The sequence below is a fragment of the Notolepis coatsorum genome (genome assembly GCF_963971535.1).
Source record: "Notolepis coatsorum genome assembly, chromosome: 1".
Classification (NCBI taxonomy): domain Eukaryota; kingdom Metazoa; phylum Chordata; class Actinopteri; order Aulopiformes; family Paralepididae; genus Notolepis; species Notolepis coatsorum.
In genome coordinates, this window is record NC_140165.1 from 109184979 (window position 1) to 109200098 (window position 15120).

At 41.0% G+C, this 15120-nt stretch overlaps 1 protein-coding gene across 1 annotated transcript in view; it reads right to left on the reverse strand.

Moving 5' to 3' along the window:
* Nucleotides 1-11190: 11190 nt before the first annotated feature.
* The window catches only part of LOC311246214 (uncharacterized protein), a 33996-nt gene continuing 30066 nt past the window's right edge, over nt 11191-15120 (reverse strand). Inside the window, exon 2 of the mRNA XM_084336335.1 lies at nt 11191-12428. Within this exon, the coding sequence (XP_084192461.1) occupies nt 11292-11945 (654 nt within the window). The 5' untranslated portion in view covers nt 11946-12428 and the 3' untranslated portion in view covers nt 11191-11291. The remainder of the gene's footprint in view (nt 12429-15120) is intronic.

The window sequence follows — 15120 nt, forward strand, 5'->3', positions numbered from 1 at the left end:
ACACAGACCCAGGGTTTGGAGTTTGCTGATGAGTTTACAGGGGAGTATAGTGTTGAAGGCAGAGCTATAGTCGACAAAGAGCATTTGTACGTAGGTGTTTTTCTTCTCCAGATGTTCTAGGGCGATATGAAGCACAATGGCTATAGCATCTTCAGTTGATCTGTTCTGCCTATAAGCAAACTGGTATTGGTCAAAGGAGGCCGGGATGATGGATGTGATGTGTTTCCTGACCAGTCTCTCTAGACACTTAGCAGGGAGGGGGGTGAGTGCCACGCGTCTGTAGTCGTTCAGGCACGTGACGACTGACTGCTTGGGTACTGGTATAATTGTGGATGTTTTGAAGCATGCTGGGACATATGATAATAGCAGGGAAAGATTAAATATATCTGTAAAAACCTCCGTCAGCTGATCCGCACACTCCTTCAGTATGCGGCCCACCACTCCATCAGTTCCTGCTGCCTTCCTTGGGTTGGTATTCCGGAGGCAACACCTGACGTCATGGTGGCTCAGGACGGGGGCTGTGCCGCTGGGGGGGAGGGGCTGCACTACTTGGTCCCTGTTTGCTCTGTCGAACCGGGCATAGAAATGGTTCAGCTCCTCGGTTGATGTGGCAGAGCTGTTTATGGGTGATGTTGTCCCCTTGTAGTCAGGGATGGCTTTGATTCCCTGCCACACCCGGCGGGGGTTGGTGGAGTTGGAGAAGTGGGTCTCATGCGGTTTGCCGGCACCACATACTTTCATTTCATTTATTTATTTCAAACCATGCAACCTATACAATACAAGACAACCACAAAACAGTACAATAACCACCACAAAACAATAGACAACAGTAACAACAGACACCACATAATGGTTTGAAAAGGGGGATGGAAGAAGCTAAGCTTGTGAATTTCCATTCCCCACACCCTGACCATCAATTGCTATACATACAACATGTAACATAGCTCTGTTTCCCACATTCCCCTGACATCTCAACAAGACATACATGAGTCTCACTAGTTAATACATATTCTATATAACATATTCCAATTATTATTATTTTTTTTCTCTAAGAATGCTCTTTCTCCCCGTCCCAATTTAGTCGTTGTGCCAATTCCCCCCCTCCCCTACCTGGTTGTTGTTCGCATGTTCTCCTACGAGTCAGTACAAGGGCGTCCCGAGTCGATCGCACGCTTCCTCCGATACGTGCGGCGACAGCCAGTGACGTCTTTTCACTTGGCAGCGAGGACTCTCTAATGTGGGGTTTCCATGCTTATCCTGTCGTCTATGATCACACCCAGGAATGTGGTTTGTTCTACTCTTTCAATACATTGTCTATCATAATTGTCACTGTTATGTCACTATTGCGCTTTCCGAATAACATTAATTTAGTTGTACTCAAATTCAACGACAATTATTCTCATCAAACCATTTTTTAAACTTGATCAACTCCTGTGTGATCACCTGCAAAAGATCCTGCAAATTTTCCCCTGAACAAATGATATTAGTGTCATCTGCTAAAAGAATGAATTTCATGATTATTATTATTATGTCATTAATGTATAATAAAAACACATCTTGCTGAGCCAGATGCCCTAAAGGTCACTAAAAACCTTGTAATGAGAAAATATGATCATGTCATAATAGTTCTGTGTTAAAAATACTACATATTCTATGTCGATAGCCTTGAGTTAATATAGGTTAACTACAGCTCAGACACTAGGCGACAGTCTTAACAGTGTTCTTATAACAACAGCCAAAAGGGCCAGGAGATATGAGACGTCCAAGGTTATTTTCCTCTCCAGTTCTTTGTGTGAAGACATAACAAAGCCATAGACCCATTCTTTGTTTTCATTTTCTCACTAGGGCATTTTTGTTTACCTTTCTTGTCATATCTGGGCATCTTATGTACGTCATGTCAAATTATGTATTTATTGTAAGTCTGACCAAAGCTCTTTCTCACTTTCTGGTCAGACGTTCGTGTGTAAACTGAGCTCTGTGGCCACAGAAATAAACGTATGTTCTATTCCACAACAGCTTATACAGTACATAGCCTATATTGTTTTAGAGAGGCTCTTTGTGCTAATTTATTTTGCACAGTCTCCCACATATTCAAAAAACTGTAAGCAGTCTCACACAAATGTATTTGATTTGCAAGATATTGAGTTAATGAGTTTGAAATTGTTACATGTGATGTCATACAAGCACATTGAATCCTTGTGTTAATTATTAACACAAGGATCATTGCTCCATGAAATGGAAGAAATAGCATATAGAGATTTATTGTGGCGTAACTTTAGTAAAATACAGTTTTGAAGTAAGTAATTTGTTTTATACATTTAGTACAATGAAATTTTTTTTGTCGAAAATGCTGATTCTGAGGACTTTGAAACTGAAATTACTCAAAAAGTACACAGTAAAAATATTTCATATAATTTGTACAGGTAGTCTAAGAAGTACTAAGTAGGGGAGCTCCAGTAGCTCACCGCGTATCTCGGCCCTATTTCGAAGTCGGGGACAACCGTGCGCGTCACGGATCTGGGGTACACGAGTTCGACTCCCGGACTTGCCGTATTTTCTCAGTGTCTTCCCCTGATCTATATCCCATTCAACCTGTTCAGAAAAAGCGATAAACGCTAAAAAATGAATTTTAAAAAAAAGAAAAAAGTACTAAGTACAACCATGGAAGTTTCATAAACTGCTTATGGGAAAATATTTTTTTATCCCACATCAAAGTTAGTCGAAAATGCTGATTCTGAGGACTTTGAAACTGAAATTACTCAAAAAGTACACAGTAAAAATATTTCATATAATTTGTACAAGTAGTCTAAGAGGTACTAAGTCAAGCATGGCAGTTTCATAAACTGCTTATGGGAAAATCTTTTTTTATCCAACATCAAAGTTAGTAGAAAATGCTGATTCTGGGGACTTTGAAACTCAAATTACTCAAAAGGTACACAGTAAAAATATTTCATATAATTTGTACAAGTAGTCTAAGAAGTACTAAGTTCAACCATGGCAGTTTCATAAACTGCTTATGGGAAAAATTGTTTTTATCCAACATCAAAGTTAGTCGAAAATGCTGATTCTGGGGACTTTGAAACTGAAATTACTCAAAAAGTACAAAGTAAAAATATTTCATATAATTTGTACAGGTAGTCTAAGAAGTACTAAGTACAACCATGGAAGTTTCATAAACTGCTTATGGGAAAATATTTTTTTATCCCACATCAAAGTTAGTCGAAAATGCTGATTCTGAGGACTTTGAAACTGAAATTACTCAAAAAGTACACAGTAAAAATATTTCATATAATTTGTGCAAGTAGTCTAAGAAGTACTAAGTACAAGCATGGCAGTTTCATAAACTGCTTATGGGAAAATTTGTTTTTATCCCACATCAAAGTTAGTCGAAAATGCTGATTCTGAGGACTTTGAAACTGAAATTACTCAAAAAGTACACAGTAAAAATATTTCATATAATTTGTACAAGTAGTCTAAGAAGTACTAAGTACAACCATGGAAGTTTCATAAACTGCTTATGGGAAAATCTTTTTTTATCCAACATCAAAGTTATTCGAAAATGCTGATTCTGAGGACTTTGAAACTGAAATTACTCAAAGTACACAGTAAAAATATTTCATATAATTTGTACAAGTAGTCTAAGAGGTACTAAGTACAACCATGGCAGTTTCATAAACTGCTTATGGGAAAATCTTTTTTTATCCAACATCAAAGTTAGTCGAAAATTCTGATTCTGGGGACTTTGAAACTGAAATTACTCAAAAAGTACACAGTAAAAATATTTCATATAATTTGTACAGGTAGTCTAAGAAGTACTAAGTACAACCATGGAAGTTTCATAAACTGCTTATGGGAAAATATTTTTTTATCCCACATCAAAGTTAGTCGAAAATGCTGATTCTGAGGACTTTGAAACTGAAATTACTCAAAAAGTACACAGTAAAAATATTTCATATAATTTGTGCAAGTAGTCTAAGAAGTACTGAGTACAAGCATGGCAGTTTCATAAACTGCTTATGGGAAAATTTGTTTTTATCCCACATCAAAGTTAGTCGAAAATGCTGATTCTGAGGACTTTGAAACTGAAATTACTCAAAAAGTACACAGTAAAAATATTTCATATAATTTGTGCAAGTAGTCTAAGAAGTACTAAGTACAAGCATGGCAGTTTCATAAACTGCTTATGGGAAAATTTGTTTTTATCCCACATCAAAGTTAGTCGAAAATGCTGATTCTGAGTAAGTAAGTAAGTAAGTAAGTATTTATAAAGCACCTTTCATACATGGACTTTGAAACTGAAATTACTCAAAAAGTACACAGTAAAAATATTTCATATAATTTGTACAAGTAGTCTAAGAAGTACTAAGTACAACCATGGAAGTTTCATAAACTGCTTATGGGAAAATCTTTTTTTATCCAACATCAAAGTTATTCGAAAATGCTGATTCTGAGGACTTTGAAACTGAAATTACTCAAAAAGTACACAGTAAAAATATTTCATATAATTTGTACAAGTAGTCTAAGAGTAAGAAGTACTAAGTACAACCATGGAAGTTTCATAAACTGCTTATGGGAAAATCTTTTTTTATCCAACATCAAAGTTATTCGAAAATGCTGATTCTGAGGACTTTGAAACTGAAATTACTCAAAGTACACAGTAAAAATATTTCATATAATTTGTACAAGTAGTCTAAGAGGTACTAAGTACAACCATGGCAGTTTCATAAACTGCTTATGGGAAAATCTTTTTTTATCCAACATCACAGTTAGTCGAAAATTCTGATTCTGGGGACTTTGAAACTGAAATTACTCAAAAAGTACACAGTAAAAATATTTCATATAATTTGTACAGGTAGTCTAAGAAGTACTAAGTACAACCATGGAAGTTTCATAAACTGCTTATGGGAAAATATTTTTTTTATCCCACATCAAAGTTAGTCGAAAATGCTGATTCTGAGGACTTTGACACTCAACCGCACAATAATAAAAGTTGACAAGGAGATTTCGTGGCAGGCCAGCCTGCTTCAGCTTCCTTAGGTAGTATAGGCGTTGCTGAGCTTTCCCGATCACTGAGGTGGTGTTGGTGCTCCAGGACAGGGTCTCACTCACACTGAGACCCAGAAACTTGAACTCAGTGACCCTCTCCACTACCTCGTTGTTGATGAGCAGAGGGGAGTGGTCAGGCCTTGATCTTCTGAAATCCACTATGATCTCTCTTGTTTTCTTTATGTTGAGCGCCAGGTTGTTGTTGTCACACCAGGCTGTAAAGTCTTCCACCTCCCTCCTGTAGGCAGACTCATTGTTGTTTGTTATGAGACCCACAACTGTGGTATCGTCTGCGAACTTGATGATGTAATTGGAGGGGTAGGAGGGGGAACAGTCATGTGTGAGCAGGGTGTACAGTAATGGGCTGAGTATGCAACCCTGCGGGGCGCCGGTGCTGAGAGACAGGGTGGACGAGGTGTAGTTGCCCAGTCTGACGGCTTGTGTGCGGTTTGTGAGGAAGTCCAGCACCCAGTTACACAGTATATTACACAGACCCAGGGTTTGGAGTTTACTGATGAGTTTACAGGGGAGTATAGTGTTGAAGGCAGAGCTATAGTCGACAAAGAGCATTCTTACGTTGGTGTTTTTCTTCTCCAGATGTTCTAGGGCGGTATGAAGCACAATGGCTATAGCATCTTCAGTTGATCTGTTCTGCCTATAAGCAAACTGGTATTGGTCAAAGGAGGCCGGGATGATGGATGTGATGTGTTTCCTGACCAGTCTCTCTAGACACTTAGCAGGGAGGGGGGTGAGTGCCACGCGTCTGTAGTCGTTCAGGCACGTGACGACTGACTGCTTGGGTACTGGTATAATTGTGGATGTTTTGAAGCATGCTGGGACATATGATAATAGCAGGGAAAGATTAAATATATCTGTAAAAACCTCCGTCAGCTGATCCGCACACTCCTTCAGTATGCGGCCCACCACTCCATCAGGTCCCGCTGCCTTCCTTGGGTTGGTATTCCGGAGGCAACACCTGACGTCATGGTGGCTCAGGACGGGGGCTGTGCCGCTGGGGGGGAGGGGCTGCACTACTTGGTCCCTGTTTGCTCTGTCGAACCGGGCATAGAAATGGTTCAGCTCCTCGGTTGATGTGGCAGAGCTGTTTATGGGTGATGTTGTCCCCTTGTAGTCAGGGATGGCTTTGATTCCCTGCCACACCCGGCGGGGGTTGGTGGAGTTGGAGAAGTGGGTCTCATGCGGTTTGCCGGCACCACATACTTTCATTTCATTTATTTATTTCAAACCATGCAACCTATACAATACAAGACAACCACAAAACAGTACAATAACCACCACAAAACAATAGACAACAGTAACAACAGACACCACATAATGGTTTGAAAAGGGGGATGGAAGAAGCTAAGCTTGTGAATTTCCATTCCCCACACCCTGACCATCAATTGCTATACATACAACATGTAACATAGCTCTGTTTCCCACATTCCCCTGACATCTCAACAAGACATACATGAGTCTCACTAGTTAATACATATTCTATATAACATATTCCAATTTTTTATTTTATTTTTTTCTCTAAGAATGCTCTTTCTCCCCGTCCCAATTTAGTCGTTGTGCCAATTCCCCCCCTCCCCTACCTGGTTGTTGTTCGCATGTTCTCCTACGAGTCGGTACAAGGGCGTCCCGAGTCGATCGCACGCTTCCTCCGATACGTGCGGCGACAGCCAGTGACGTCTTTTCACTTGGCAGCGAGGACTCTCATTTGGTGAAGTGTAACGCGTGGGAGGGCCACCAACCACCAAGTCCTGCCCCCGCTGAGCAAGCGCAGAGACCTGACCTGTAGGCGTCGCTGTCCACAACGCCAGATTCCCACCCACCAGCTTCCCACCCCCTAATACTGCCAATTGTATTAGTATGAACGACCAGCCAAGCTTGTAGCAACGCAGAGAGCTGGGCTCGGACACAGCATCTCCTGCGTTGGTGACGAGCGCAATCTCCGCTACGCCCCCTGACCGCCCCTCCTTAACATATTCCTTTTAATGCCAAACGTCATGGTCACCCTCCTCCTTATACCTTTCCAATATTCCTTTATTTTATTTTTATTTTTTTTACTTTCTTTTAAACTGGTTCATGTTTTACTCAGTTTAACCTCCTCGTCCAATCCATTCCATAATCTCACTCCACAAACAGATATGAACATAGATTTTAGAGTGGTTCTTGCACCCGGTTGCTGATGTTTCTGTTTCCCTCTAAGATTATAATTCCTGGTTCCTACCCTCTCAGTGAACCGATATTGGATGGGAGTTGATAGAGAGTTGTGTGAAGCTTTGAACATGATTTCGGCAGTATGATCAAGTCCCATAAATTAAAAGCTGATGCTTGTAAAAACAATGGGGTAGAGTGTTGGTTGTACTTAGCATTGTACACAATCCTAATGGCCTTTTTTTGCAGTATATAAAGAGGTGATATATTGGAACGATAAGAATTACCCCATACTTCCAGACAATAGTTTAAATATGGGACCACAAGTGCATGGTAGAGGATGAGAAGTGACCTTTGGTTGACAAAATTCTTGGATCGATACATAATCCCCACACTTTTGGCCATCTTGGATTTTACTTGACTGATGTGGGGTTTCCATGCTTATCCTGTCGTCTATGATCACACCCAGGAATGTGGTTTGTTCTACTCTTTCAATACATACATTGTCTATCATAATTTTCACTGTTATGTCACTATTGCGCTTTCCGAATAACATTAATTTAGTTTTACTCAAATTCAACGACAATTATTCTCATCAAACCATTTTTTAAACTTGATCAACTCCTGTGTGATCACCTGCAAAAGATCCTGCAAATTTTCCCCTGAACAAATGATATTAGTGTCATCTGCTAAAAGAATGAATTTCATGATTATTATTATTATGTCATTAATGTATAATAAAAACACATCTTGCTGAGCCAGATGCCCTAAATATGGGAAGGTGGGTCCTCTCAACATAGGAAAAGAAGGGAGCTCACATAGAAAAGAACTTGTCTGTAGATCCTCGGAGTGTGTGTCGGATTTTTTCTAGTTTAATACAGTTAAGAATAGATTTAATCCAAAGGGCATGGGAAGGGGGTGAGGAGGATTTCCACTGAAGTAGGATTAACCGTCTCGCTAACAGAGTAACAAAGGCCAAGACCTCTTTGTTATTATTTGTCAGTTGTAGTAAGGGTGAGGTAACACCAAATAGCGCAGTCAAAGGATCTGGTTCCACCTGAGTACTGCATATTTCAGAGAGTGTATTGAATATGTTTTCCCAAAGGTCTGCTAGGGATGGACAGCTCCAAAACATGTGCACATGGTTTGCTGGGGACCGATTACATCGTGGACAGTTAGGTTTCACACTTTTGTAGATTCTGGATAGTCTCATTGGAGTCCAGTGAGCTCGATGGATGATTTTGCATTGGATGAGACCATGCCAAGCACAGATGGAAGAGGTGTGGACCTTTTTGAGTGCTTTTTCCCACATGTCATCAGATATCGCATCCCCCAATTCCTCCTCCCATGAGGACTTAATAATATTTAAGGAGGTGGACTGTAACGAGCATAGCTGCCTATAAATTCTCGACAGGGAGCCCTTTAGAGTGGGAAGAGGGGTAAAAAAAATGTCAAGTTGTGTTTCACCAGGAAGGATGGGGAACTGGGTATCTAAGCTGCGGACATAGCTCCGGATCTGTAAAAACCTAAAAAAATTACTTCTGGGGAGACCGTACTTAACCAATAATTGTTCAAACGTAGCAAAGGTATTGTCGATATAGAGATCTTTAAATGTTCTAATACCGAGACTAGTCCAGGTTGAGAAAGCGCCATCAATCATAGATGGGGGGAAGGCCGGGTTTGAGGCCACCGGGGCAGCAAAAGATGTTGCGTGAAAGCCAAAGTGGCGTCTAGATTGGTTCCAAATTTTCATTGTTGATTTGACCAAGAGCGGCTGGTTTGACCACGCAAAAGCAAAAGACGGCTCACTTGACCGCAGTGAAAATGGCCAGGAGACTCATTGCAGGTTAATAACACTGATATAATTATTTGGATAACCCAATTTACAGCCTGTGCTTCTATTTTCTAGGGCTCCCTAGGGACCACTCTGAAAGAGGTGCGCCCCACTAGCTTCCTGGGGTCCCGTGTTTGGGAGAAGATGAAGTCCATCTGGGCCAAGTCGTCCCCCATGAGGAAGAGGGTGGTGGACTGGGCCAAGTCCATAGGTCTGCAGTAGGGATGTCCGATATTATCGGCCTACCAATATTATCGGCCGATATCGGCATTAAAATGTGATATCGGAAAATATCGGTATCGGTTTAAAAGAAATATATATATATATATATTTTACATTTCTATAACCTTTATTTACCCAGGCAAGCAAGTAAGAACAAATTCTGATTTTATTTATTGTCAAAAGTATGCATAATGTTGTGTTAATTCCACAACAAGAGATATGTAATGTTAATTACCTGAAATTATTCCATTTTTGGGGGGGGGGAAACCCTGCATATATCTGTATCGGTTGATATCGGTATCGGAAATTAAGAGTTGGACAATATCGGTATATCGGTATCGGTAAAAAAGCCAATATCGAGCATCTCTAGTCTGCAGTACAACTACAGCGCCATGAACGGGTGAAAGACGACATTTTACAACCCCAATGATGTTGTATTTTGCATAGATCAGGGGTTCTCAAACTTTTTTATACCACAACCCCATTTTATTTAGGATTTTCTTTGGCAACCCCACACTTAATGTATCACGTAATTTCAACATGGAAATAAGGAATATCAAAATAAAAGCACACGTTGTTGAACTTGATCATGCAATTTATTAGAAAATGAAATTACAGCACTGTTATCAATGAAATGAATTCATATTATCAACAAAAGCAACGAAATTGTTTCTGTATACACATTTATAAAACAAGGCATATTTAGCCAAAATATGTTGCCAGAACATGAAAAGAAAATGCGCTCACGTGCGCTTTGGCGGAGATCCGCTTCTACTCTGAAAATCCAGCCTCACAGAGGTATGTTGATGAGAAGGGGACAAGCTTTCTCAGCGCAGCATTACACAAGACTGGGTACTCATTCCGGACTGATAACCAGAACTTTGCGAGGGCCTGTCCAGTGAACTTGACTTTCAGTAGCTCGTCACACGAAAGACGAATTACCCCAAAATCTCTGCAGATTAACCTGGAGTGTCACTAACGGAGTTTCGTAATCCAGCTCATTATCAGCACATTTCTCTGCCAATCGGTTGATTTTTGTCAATGCGCAACCCCACTTTGGGTCGTGACCCGTAGTTTGAGAACCGCTGAACTAATCAATCAGCAAAATTAAGACTGGCTTGAGACTGAACCGACTTCACTGTAGACAGACTTTGGTAACGAGTTCACAAGTAATGTTAATGAGTAAAAAGGTAATGTGCATCGAAAGAGCCTACTTTTCTTTTGCTTGACCAGAAGGTACATTTAAAGTAGGTTTATCACCAAACTGGTACGGCCCTTTAAAAGGGATATTTCACTTTAGTAGAAAATCAGCAGTCTTAACTCTATCAAGTCTCCTCATTCACTTCCATTCATTTTGAGGACCAAGTCTAAATATCATACTTCTGAAGTATAAACTATACTAATATTATTCGGTGTACCATATCTTTCTGGGTCAAATTCACATTTTCTTTGCTAATGTTGCCATTTTCACATTTCCATCAGAAAAGGAACTATATTTCACTTCTCACCAACTGTCAACTTTTCACAGAATGTTTAGAATCTTTCTACCAGCAAGGGAGCATGTAACCATGGTAACCACTCCCCAAACATTCCATACAATACACCTACAACAAATTGACCAGATCTGTTTTAATTTTTCAAAGGCAATACATATGTAAAGAGTAAAGACACATCAAATACCAAAACAAACACCTACTTTTGACTCACAATTGTCTGTTTTACAAGACATTTTTACAACAATAGTTTGTTTATACTTCAGAAGTACTAGGTCTCCAGAATGAATGGAAGTGAATCAGGGGTCTCACACATGGGAGGAATGGTGGTGTTGACAGTGGACGACATCGACAACAGTGGTTGCTAGCTTACTTGTCCATCATCATCAAACCTTTTATTTAAAGCCTAAATAAAGACCCTATGCATTTACGTAGCGGTAAGACTGCTGACATTTGACAAGTTCTACTAAATATCCCTTTAGGTCTCCAGGGATGGTGACGCGCTTCCCACACTGGTCACAGTGTTCAGGTTTCTATGTTGTATGAATGCGCAGGTGTTTCTTTAAATATTCTGCCTGGTTGAAACTCTTGCCACACATGTGACAGTCGTAGGTTTTCTCGCCTGTATGAATACGCTTGTGTCTCTTTAAATCTCCTGCGTGACTGAAACTCTTGCTACACAGGTCACACTGAAAGGGTTTCTCTCCTGTATGAATACGCCGGTGTTTTTTTAAATCCCCTGCCTGACTGAAACTCTTGCCACACACGACACAGAGGTGGGGTTTCTCTCCTGTATGAACACGCTGGTGTCTTTTTATATGGGCTGATGTACTAAATGCCTTCCCACACATGTCACAACGATAGGGCTTCTCTCCTGTATGAATAGGCTGGTGTGTCTTTAAATTGAATAATGTACCAAAGCTCTTCCCGCACAGGTCACACTGAAAGGGTTTCTCTCCTGTATGAATACGCCGGTGTTTGCTTAAATCCCCTGCCTGACTGAAACTCTTACCACACATGTCACAATGATAGGGCTTCTCTCCTGTATGAACACGCTGGTGTCTTTTTATATGGCATGATGTACTAAATATCTTCCCACACATGTCACAATGATAGGGTTTCTCTCTTGTATGAACACGCTGGTGTCTTTTTATATGGCACGATGTACGAAATGTCTTCCCACACATGTCACAATGATAGGGCTTCTCTCCTGTATGAATAGGCTGGTGTCTCTTTAAATGGACTAATGTACTAAAGCTCTTCCCGCACAGGTCACAGTGGTAGAGTTTCTCTCCTGTATGAATACGCTGGTGATTCCTTAAATCTCCTACCAGACCGAAACTCTTGCCACACACGACACAAAGGTGGGGTTTCTCTCCTGTATGAATGTGCTGATGTCTCTTGAAATTGCATAATAGAATGAAGCTCTTTCCACACTGGTCACAGTGGTAGTTTTTCTCTCCTGTATGAATGCGCTGGTGTGTCTTTAAATTGGATAAGTGACTAAAGCTCTTCCCACACAGGTCACAGTGGTGGGGTTTATCTCCTGTATGAATGCACTGGTGTAGTTTAAGCTGTGTCTTTAGGGTGAAGCTCTTTCCACATTGGTCACAGCAGTGAAGCCTTGAATCTCTCTCGTCGTTGGGGACAGCAGCAAGGCTGCAATTACTCTGGAGAAGAGAGAGAAACTCAGATTAAGAGCCAATTTCATACAATGGGCACTTATCTCATCTAAATTAATAAAAAAACGTGATTCATTATTACTGAAATAAGTAAAACACCATACCAAAATTCCTTAACCTGTTAAGCCTTAAGGTCCCCCTATAGGGGGACCCTGCTTTTCTTTATCATAAATCGATCAATAGAGACCGTATTAGATCCCCAATTATCATATCATGGGGTATCACTGGAAAGCCACACTCATTGGCTACAACCCTGTGCAAGGATTTTCGAGATCGCCAAATGATTGACGGAGCTAGAGCCCCGGGAGTCGGGGGTGGTAATGTGTACTTTTGCGTACGCCTCACATATCGGCATGTAACTCGAGAACCGCTGAACGGATTTTGTCACATAAAAGGGCAATCGACAGGCAACAAATAGGGCTTTAATTCTATCTATATATTGTATTAAAAGAAATGCACACCCGAGCCATAGAGGTCGGCAAAGTGGCATCGCGAATCGTCCACATGTGGGCCCTTGGATGTTAGAGGTTAATGTTTTTAAATTAATTTTATTTTTGTAGCCAAGAGTAAAGACCATAACCCTATCAAAAACAGTAGTCAAAGTGTATATTTTCATTTTTACCGATGTTTTATACGATTTATCGGAAATACGAATTTATCGGAAAATGCTAATTATCGTAAAACCGCAAGGAAATTACTAAATCCAGATTCAACCCTGCCATTGGAAAGAGGAGCATTTCCCCTATCCACAGATGTATGATTTGGCCATAATAAGGTCAAGGTCGGGGCGGCTACGTGGCGTAGTGGGCAAGGCACTCGCCACGAAATGCTGGAGACGCTGGGCTCGTCAGTTCGAGCCCAGCGCTCCACATTTGCTTTCAGTTTAGCTGGTCGTCCATACTAATACACATTGGCCGTATTACGGGGAGGGAAACTGAAGGGTGGGGATCGGGCATTGTGGACAGCGACTCCTACAGGTCGGTTGGTGCGCCTGCGCAGTAGAATCAGGAAGTGTCAGGGGCAGCGTGAGCCTCCCACGCGTTACTCCTCGCCACTGAGAGATCGAGCTGCGCAGGTGAAAAGATGCGACTGCTGTTACCTCAAGTACCGGAGGGGACTTGTGCTATGTATGACTTAGTCCACATTGCAGCCGGCTTGTGGGAGGCAAGAAACAGCGTCCGTGACAGGGGAGGGTTGAATTGGATGATACGAAATTGGGATGGGAGAAAATAGAAAAATGGGAGAAAAAGTGGATACAAAAAAAAATAAGGTCAAGGTCAAGGTCAAATATGAATTTATCATTAAAATCGATTATCATTTATTACTGTATCTACAAATCCTTCTGTTTAATCATCTTCCAACATTTTGGGAAATTAGCTTATGTAATTCCCTGGAGTAAGACAAGAAGATACATACCTTTTTTGTCTATCTGCATGCATTAGGCTTAGGGAACGCCCGCACCGTTAGCGTAGCTTAGCTTCATCACTGGAAGTGGGTCAGACTTTTACCCTGAAGTTCCCTACAGTCACGAAATACACTCCAAATACAACTCCAAAACGTTCCTGTAAACATGTTGTGACCTGTGTATTTACCACGTGGAGAAATAAAAAATTATTGAATTCGACATTTACGTTTTCTAAGCAAATATACTCTGAACTATTTTTTGCCTAACCACTCCTCTCTGGGCGCAGTGATTTCACACAACGCAGTGCTACTTTCTAATGTGACGCCAGTGTTTGTTTACATTTTCATTTCATTCAAAGGATCCGAACCGATTGAAGTTTATGGATACCATGACTGTGGTAAGTTTTAAGGGGCTAGCGTTACACAATAAATTAGTTATAATAATATCACAAGTGTGGATTCACTCGCCCAAACCCTGTAGCCGTGCATCGCAGTCACGAAAGGGGCTAAGGGGCTAACTAGGTCGATAGTCGTATTCATCAATCTCACAATATTCGCTAACGTTAGACAGATGGAATACAGCCTTCCATCTAAAAACATAAATGAAAACTTACCACAGTCATGGTATCTGTTACGAAGGATCAGATTAAACCGAATATATATATTTATTTATTGATATATATTGCATAGTATTTGTATATCGTTTGATATCCCTTGTATATTCCTTGTACATATACACGGAATATCCCTTTAGCCCAGACCATAATAGTTCATTCTCCTATTGGACAGCGGTCCACCGGCGCCAGGGACCGGCCTCCGGAGCCAGGTTCAAAGTCACCGTCAAGATGTGTCTGGACATGCCCGGCCTTGCCCAGGGATACGCGACAGAAATGAGATTGGAACTAGTTTGTTCACCGTGCGTATAAATACGGCGCAGGTGAATATAGAAGCCCCTTACCTCCGTACCCTTCGTCCTTTTAGTATGTTACCGATAAGTTGAAGCCTCACCCACGATACAACGTGCGGTGAAGTATGGCCTGTTTGGCCTCAGAATAGAGCATTGAGACCGCGTGCGAATTAGTAACTGAATTGTCAGAGTTTGGCGCTATACCGTCGAGTGCGACATATTTCTATTAAGTCATTAATAGTCTATTTGTGTATAGTGTATCGTGCGGTTAAAGTTCTACAGTGACCCGCATCTCCTACGCTTTCTCGTATTAGCTAGAGTTCTTATCCAGGCTGGGCCGACCGCATGGCGCTTTCACCCGAGGAGACC